At 47.7% G+C, this 8613-nt stretch overlaps 1 protein-coding gene across 1 annotated transcript; it reads right to left on the bottom strand.

The window, feature by feature from the left end:
- Window positions 1–7123: 7123 nt before the first annotated feature.
- On the bottom strand, window positions 7124–7997 carry LOC111390043 (early nodulin-like protein 1). Its single transcript, XM_023015027.1, has 2 exons — window positions 7814–7997; window positions 7124–7521 (listed from the first exon to the last, which is right to left on the bottom strand). Exons 1-2 carry the CDS (start codon window positions 7995–7997, stop codon window positions 7124–7126), a joined length of 582 nt encoding a protein of 193 aa, XP_022870795.1.
- Window positions 7998–8613: the final 616 nt, after the last annotated feature.

Here is an 8613-nt window from a genome sequence, read left to right as displayed (position 1 = left end):
TTGGGCTCGACTCTGGACTTGACTTTGGTACTTATGCTTCCTTGATCACATCAAATTTCTAGGTAATTTTTAGGACACGATGTTTAGGCCATGCTCCTGCTCGTCCTGGCTATGGTAGGGACGCAACCTGATTTTCAGGCATTTCTAGGTAGTTTGTGGGCATAATGTGCAAGTCATGTCCGGGATTTTCAGGTGTATCTAGGCAGTTTGTGGGCACGGTGTGCAGGCAATGTTTGGGATGCTTCTCGACCACGTTAGGGACGCAAGCAGATTTTCAACCAAACAAAGGAAGCACGGTGTGCAGGACATGTTAGGGACGCATGCACATTCCCAAGCATTCTGGGCAGTTTCTAGGACATGGTGTGCAGACCACATTTGGGATAAGTCATGGTTATGGTAGGGATGCAGCTTGATTTTTAGGCATTTTTTTACAGTTTCTGAACACTATGTATAGGCCATGTTAGGGATGCAACCTGGCCGCAGCAAGGACGCAACCCAATTTTTAGGCATTTCTAGACAGTTTCTGGGTCACGGTGTATAGGCCAGGTCCAGGACACGTCTGAGCCACGACAGGGATGGAGCCTAATTTTTAGGCATTTCAGGGTGATTTTTGGGCACGGTGCACAGGCCATGTCCGGGATGCGTCCTGAATGCAATAGGAACCCAACCTTATTTTCAGGCATTTCTAGGCAGTTTCTAGGACACGGTGTGAAGGTAATGTCTAGGATATAGCAGGAACACATCCTGATTTTCATATATTTCTAGGCAGTTTCTAGGAAGCGATGTGCGGGCCATGTTCGGGACGCATTTGGACCGCATCAGGGACGTAACTTGATTTCCAGGCATTTCTCGGTAGTTTCTGGGACACGGTGTGCAGGCCATGTCCCGAACGTGGTAGGGACACAACCTGATGTTCAGGCATTTCTGCGTAGTGTCTGGGACACGATGTAAGGCCATGTCCAGGACACGATAGGGATGTAGGATGATTTTTAGACCCCTTTGGGCATGGTGTGCAGGCCATGTCCGGGATGTGTCCTGGCCACGACAGAGACGCAACCTGATTTTCAAGCATTTCTAGAAAATTTGTGGGTATGGTGTGCAGGCAATGATCGAGACGCTTCCCGACCATGTTAGGGATGCAAGCATATTTTCAACCAAATAAAGGAAGTACGGTGTACAGGCCATGTCAGGGGCATAGGCACGTTCCCAAGCATTTTGGGCAGTTTTTGGGACATAGTGTGCAGGCCATATTCGGGACAAGTCAAGGCTACGATAGGTAAGCAGCCTGATTTTCAGGTATTTTTTGACAGTTTCTAGGCACTGTGTGCAGGCCATGTCTAGGATGCATCTTGGCCGCGACAGGGGTGGAGCCTGATATTCAGGCATTTCTAGGTAGATTTTAGGTTACGGTGTGTAGGCCGTGTCTAGGACGCGTCCGAGCCACGGCAGGGATGGAGCCTAATTTTCAGGCATTTAAGGATAGTTTTTGGGCACGGTGTGTAGCCATGATCGGGACGCGTCCTGATCGCGACAGGAATGCAACTTGATTTCCAAACATCTCTAGGCAATTTTCGGGACACTGTGTGTAGGCAATGTCCAGGATACGGTAAGGACGCAGCATGATTTTCATTTATTTCATGCATTTCTAGGTAGTTTCTGGGAAGCGATGTGCAGCCATGTTCGGGACGTGTCTGGGCCGTGGTAGGGATGTAGCCTAACTTCCAGGCATTTCAAGGCAGTTTCTGGGACACGGTGTGCAGGCCATGTCCAGGACGCGGTAGGGACGCAACCTGATTTTCAGGCATTTCTAGACAGTTTTTGGGACACTGTGTGTAGGCCATGTTCGGGACGCATCCAGACCATGGTAGGTACGCAGCCTGATTTTCAAACATTTTTGGGAAGTTTTTGGGCATGTTGTGTAGGTCATGTCCTAGAAGTAGCCTGATTTTTCGATATTTCTCGTCAGTTTTTGGGTCAAGTCAAGTTCGGGACACGTCCGTGCCATGACAGGGACAGAGCATGATTTTCAAGTAATTTCAAGTAGTTTTTGGGTACGGTGTACAGGCCATGTCCAGGACGCGTCCTGGCCAGGTAGGGACGTAGCCTGATTTTCAGGCATCTCTAGGCAGTTTGTGGGCACGGTGTGCAGGCTAAGTCCAGGATGCATCCTGGCCGCGACATAGATGCAGCCTAATTTTAAGGCATTTCTATGCAATTTTTGGGACTCGGTGTGCAGGCCAAGTTTGGGACATGTCATGACCACGATAGGGACGCAGCCTGATTTCCAGGCAATTTCTATGTCATAGGGTTTTGGGTTTTTTTAATTAATTTAGAATTAAAACGAGGAAATATATACATGACAAAGGATAATGAAAATAAAATGTAGCTCAACGTTACAACCCATGAATAATAAAACTAGTCTACACAATAAAACCAAACTTCCCACCATCGCAGTGTAACAAATAAACCCCTACACTGCCTTCAGATCAGTGCTGTCGTTAGTCAAGGCTGGCGCAAGTGCATGGTAGTGGTGATGGTGATGATGAAGAGAAGGTCCCCGTGCGATAGATTGGTGGCCAGACCAATGTTTATCAGACAGAACCATAACCTCTAGCTTTTGAACCTTCTAACAATGTTCTTTAGCTCCATTGATGAAGAAAAATGGACCTAATTTTTCTAGTGAAATTGTAGTTTCTCCATCATGGTGTTATTTTATTGGATTAGCATTGTTGCAGATTTTTTAGTCTTTCTCGATCACTTCCAGCACTGAATCAGTATTGAAATCATACTTAAGAACTAAAGAATCTCCAATCTGAAAATGAGTTTTCTCAGCCCATTTGTTGAACTTGTCAACAGAAGATGGAACTACCCATAAATTATTTTCACCACCTACTACAAACTCTCTTGCTTCAAAAAGAACACACAGTAAAAACACGACGATCAAAAATAAGAAAATATTTTTAAGTGTACCCATTTTAAGCGAAAAACCAAAAGATTTTTAAATAAAATTTGAGTAATTTTGTAGACAATAGAGTAGAAAGGATTAGGGTTTCAGGTTTCGAGTTAAGGGTCTAGGGTTCAGGGTCCTAGGTTTAGGGTTCAGGTTTAGCGTCCAAGGTTCAGGCTTCACAGTCCGGGGTCCAAGTTTTAGGGTTTAGGGCTTAGGGGTTATGGTTTGGGGTTTGGGGTTTGGGGTTTAGGGTTTCTGGTACACGGTGTGCAGGACATGTCCAGGACGTAGGCTTATTTTCAGGCATTCTTAGGCAGTTTCTGGGACACAATGTGCAGGCCATGTTCGGGACCCATCCTGGCTGCGGCAAGGACGTAACCTAATGTTCAGGCATTTCTAGGCAATTTGTGGGCACGGTGTGCATGCCATGTCCGAGACGCGTCCTGATCGCGACAGGGATGCAGCCTTATTTTCAAGCATTTCTAGGCAGTTTGTGGGCATGGTATGCAGGCAATGTTCAGGATGCTTCCCAGCCATGTTAGGGATGCAAGCAGATTTTCAACCAAATGAATGAAGTATGGTGTGCAGGCCATGTCAAGGCCGCATGCACGTTCCCAAGTATTTTGGGCGATTTTTGGGACACGGTGTACATGTCATATTCTGGATAAGTCATGGTCACGATAGGGACGCAGCCTAATTTTTAGGCTTTTTTCAACAGTTTCTGGGTGCAGGCCATGTCCGAGACGCAACCTAATTTTCTGGCATTTCAAGGTAGTTTCTGGGTCACGGTGTGCAAGCCATGTCCAGGACGCGTCCGAGCCATGCCAGGGATAGAGCCTGATTTTCAAGCATTTCAGGGCAGTTTTTGGGCACAGTGTACAGGCCATGTCCGAGACACGTCCTGATTGCAACAAGAATGCAATCTGATTTCTAAGCATGTCTAGACAGTTTTTAGGACACATTTTGCAGGCAATGTCCGGGATACGGTCGAGACGTCGCCTGATTTTCATGTATTTCTAGGCAATTTCTGGGAAATGGTGTGTAGGCCCTGTTCGGGATGCATCTGGGTTACGACAGGGACGTAACCTGATTTTCAGGCATTTCTAGGCAGTTCACGGGACACGGTGTGCAAGCCATGTCCAGGTCATGGCAGGCACCCAACCTAATTTTCAGGCATTTCTAGGCAGTTTCTGGGACACGTTGTACGGGCCATGTCCGAAACACGGCATGGACGTAGCCTGATTTTCAGGCACTTTTGGGCATGATGTGTAGGCCATGTTAGGGATGCGTCCTGGCCACGGTAGGGACATAGCCTGATTTTCAGGTATTTCATGGCAATTTTTGGGCACAGTGTGCATGCCATGTCCGGGAGGCGTCTTGGCCGCGGTAGGGATGCAGCCTCATTTTTAGGCATTTCTAGGAAATTTCTAGGACTCAGTGTGCCGGCCATGTCCAAGAAGCGACATGGCCAAGGTGGGGACGTTACTTGATTTTCAGGCATTTATGGGCAGTTTTTGGGCATTGTGTGCAGGCCATGTCTCGGACACGTCCTATTATGATAGGGATGTAGCCTGATTTTCGATCATTTTTAGGCAGTTTTCTAGGTCACAGTATGCAAGCCATGACCAGGATGCGGCAGGGACGTATCCTTATTTTCATGTATTTCTATGCAGTCTTCTAGGGTATGGTGTACAGGCATTGTCCAAGACCAGGATGCAACCTGATTTCAAGGCATTTCTAGGCAGTTTCTATGACACGGTGTGCAAGCCATGACCAGGACGCGTCCGAGCCACGGCAGGGACGCAGCCTAATTTTCAGGCATTTTTGGAAAGTTTTTGGGCACCGTGTGCAGGCCACGTCTGGGACGCCTCCTTGTCGCAGTAGGGGCACAGCCTGATTTTCAGGCATTTGTAGGCAATTTCTGGGTACGGCGTGCAGGCCATGTCCGGGATGTGTCTTGGCTGCGACAGGGACGCAGCCTGATTTTCTGACATTTTTGACAGTTTCTGGGACTTGATGTCCAGGTCATGTTCGGGACGCATCATGGCCGAAATAGGGACGGAGACTGATTTTCAGGCATATTTTTGCCGTTTCTAGGACACGGTGTGCAGGCCATCTCCAGGATGCGATAGGGATGTATCTTGACTTTCAGGTATTTTTTGGTAATTTCTGGAACACGATGTGCAAGCAATGTTCGGGACGCGTCAGGGCCGCGGCAGGGATACAGCTGGTTTTCAGGCATTTCTAGGCTATTTTCGTGACACGATGTGCAGGCCATGTCTAGGATGCTACAGGGATACATCCTAATTTTCACATATTTCTAGTCAATTTCCTGGGCACGATGTGCAGGCAGTGTTTGGGATGCACAGCGCTGCTATAGGGATGCAGCCTGATTTTCAGACATTTCTAGGCAGTTTCTAGGACACGGTGTGCATGCTATGTCTAGGATGCGACAGGGACGTAACCTAATTTTCAAGCATTTTTGAGCAGTTTCTGGGACACGATGTGCAAGCGATGTCCGGGATGCGACCCAATTTTCTGTCATTTTTGGGAAGTTTTTGGGCACGGTGTGTAGGCCAAGTCCTAGACGCAGTCTGATTTTCTAGCATTTCTTGACAATTTGTAGGACTCGGTGTGCAGGTCATGTCCGGGATGCGTCATGACCACGACGGGGATGGAGCCTGATTTTTAGGCAATTCTGGGACACGGTGTGCAGGCAATGTCCGAGTCGCGTCTGGGCCGCAGCAGGGATAGGGCTTTGCTTCCAGGCATTTCTAGGCAGTTTTTGGGACACGATGTGCTGGCCATGTCTAGGATGCTACAGTGACACATCTGATTTTCACTTTTTTCTAGTCAATTTCTTGGACACGATGTGCTGGCAATGTCCAAGCCGCGTCGGGGCTTCTGCAGGAATGCAGCCAGATTTTTAGGCATTTCTAGGCAGTTTTTTGGATACGGTGTGCAGGCCATGTCTAGGAAGCGGCAGGGACGCAGCCTGATTTTCAGGCATTTCTAGGCAGTTTCTGGGACACTATGTGCAGGCCATGTTCGGGGCACACTAGGGACGCAGCCTGATTTTCAGGCATTTGTGGGAAGTTTTTGGGCATAGTGTACAGGCTATGTCCTAGACGCAGCCTGATTTTCAGGTATTTCTTGTCAATTTCTGGGTCATGGTGTGCAGGTCATGTCCGAGACGCGTTCGGGCCACGGTAGGGATAGAGCCTTATTTTCAGGTAATTCTGGGCAGTTTTTGGGCACGGTATATAGGCCATGTTCGAGATGCCTCCTGGCCAAGTAGGGATGGGGCCTAATTTTCAAGCATTTCTGGAAAGTTTTTGGGCACGGTGTGCAGGTCATGTCCTAGACGTAGCCTGATTTTCAAGTATTTCTTGTTAGTTTTTACGTCACGGTGTGCAGGTCATATCCAAGACGCATCCAGGCCATGGCAAGGACAGTGCCTGATTTTCAGGTAATTTCGAGCAATTTCTGAGCACAGTGAACAGGCCATGTCTAAGACGCATCCTGGCCCGACAGTGATACAGCCTGATTTTCAAGCATTTTTGGGGAGGTTTTGGGTACGCTGTGCAGACCATGTCCTAGATGCAGCCTATTTTTAGGCATTTCTTGTTAGTTTCTGGGTCACGGTGTGTAGGCCATGTCCGGGACGCGTCCTGACCAGGGCTGGGATGGAGCCTAATTTTTAGGCAATTTCTAGTAGTTTTTGGGCACGATGCACCGGCCATGTCCGGGACGCCTCCTGTCCAGGTAGGGATGCAGCCTGATTTTCAGGAATTTCTAGGCAGTTTGTGGGTACGGTGTGCTGACCAAGTTCAGGATGCATCCTGATAGCAGCAGGGATGCCGCCTGATTTTCAGGCATTTCTAGGCAATTTTTGAGACTTGTCATGGCCACGGCAAGGATGCAGCCTGATCTTTAGGCAATTCTAGATAGTTTTTGGGTCATAAGGTTTGGGGTTTAGGGTTTTTTAATTAATTTTGAATGAAAAACATGTAATATATACGTGACAAAGGATAATAAAAATAAAATGTAGCTCAAAGTTACAACCCATGAGTAATAAAACTATTCTACACAACAAAACCAAACTTTCCACCATCGTAGTGCCACAAATAAACCCCACCGTCGCCTTCAAACTAGTACTACCGCTAGTCGAGGCTAGCGTCGATGCATGGTAGTGGTGAGGTGATGTTGAGAAGAAGGTTCCTTTGCTGTAGATTGGTGGCCGAAGCCATTTTTTTCGGACAGAACCATAACCTCTAGCCTTTGACCCTTCTGGCAATGTTCTTCAGCTCCACTGATGAAGAAAAATAGACATGATTTTTCTAGTGAAATTGTAGTTTCTCTATCATTGTGTGATTTTATTAGATTGGCATTGTTGGAGATTTTGTAGCCTTCCTCGTTCACTTCCAGCACTGAATGAGTCTTGGAATTATACTTCAAAACTAAAGAATCCCCAATCTGAAAATGAGTTTTCTTAGCCCATTTGTTGAACTCATCAACAGAAGATGGAACTGCCCATAAATTATTTTCACAGCCCACTACGAACTCTCTTGCTTCAGAAAGAACACATAGGAAAAACGTGACGGCCGAATATGAGAAAATATTTTTGAGTGAAGCAATTTTAACACGGTGTGCAGGCAATGTCCGGGATGCGTCTGGGCTGCGATAGGGATGCAACCTGATTTCCAAGCATTTCTAGGCAGTTTTCGGGATACGGTGTGCAGGTCATGTCTAGGATGAGTCAGGGACGCAACCATATTTTCAGGTATTTCTAGGCAGCTTCTAGGACATGGTGTGCAGGCCATGATCGGGACGCGTCCGGGTCACGACAGGGGCATAACCTACTTTTCAGGCATTTTCGGGAAGTTTTTGGCCATGAAGTGCAAGCCACGTCCAAGACGCGTCCTAGCTGCTGTAGGGACATAGCCTGATTTTCAAGCATTTTCAAGCAATTTTTGGGACTCGATATGCAATCCATGTTCGGGCCTCGTCTGGGCCGCGATAGGGATGCAGCCTGGTTTCCAGGCATTTCTATGCAATTTCGGGGGCACGGTGTGCAAGCCATGCCCAGGATGCTATACGGACACATCCTAATTTTCACGTATTTCTACACATTTTCTTGGACACGGTGTGCAGGCAATGTTCGGGACGCGTCGGGGCTACTTCAGGGATGCAGCCTGATTTCCAGGCATTTGTGGGTAGTTTCTAGGACACGATGTGCAGGCCATGTCTAGGATGTGGCAGGGATGCTACCTGATTTTCAAACATTTCTAGGCATTTTTTGGGATACGGTGTGCAGGCCACGTCCGAGATGCATCCGGGCCACGACAGGGTCGCAGCCCGATTTTCAAGCATTTTTGAGAAATTTTTGGACACGATGTGCAAGCCTTGTCCTAGACGCAGCCTAATTTTCAGGCAATTCTCTTTAGTGGGTTGCGGTGTGCAGGTCATGTCAAGGACGCGTTAGGACTATGGCAGGGATGGAGCTTGATTTTCAGGTAATTTCGGGTTTTGGGGGACGGTGTACAGGCCATGTCCTAGACGCCTCCTGGCCAGGTAGGGATGCAGCCAGATTTTCAGGCATTTTTATGTAGTTTGTGGACACGGTGTGTTGGCCAAGTTCGGGATGCATCCTGGCCGCGACA

Source organism: Olea europaea, unplaced genomic scaffold, assembly GCF_002742605.1.
Source record: "Olea europaea var. sylvestris unplaced genomic scaffold, O_europaea_v1 scaffold643, whole genome shotgun sequence".
Lineage (NCBI taxonomy): Eukaryota > Viridiplantae > Streptophyta > Magnoliopsida > Lamiales > Oleaceae > Olea > Olea europaea.
This window is presented reverse-complemented; position numbering and strand designations above follow the sequence as displayed.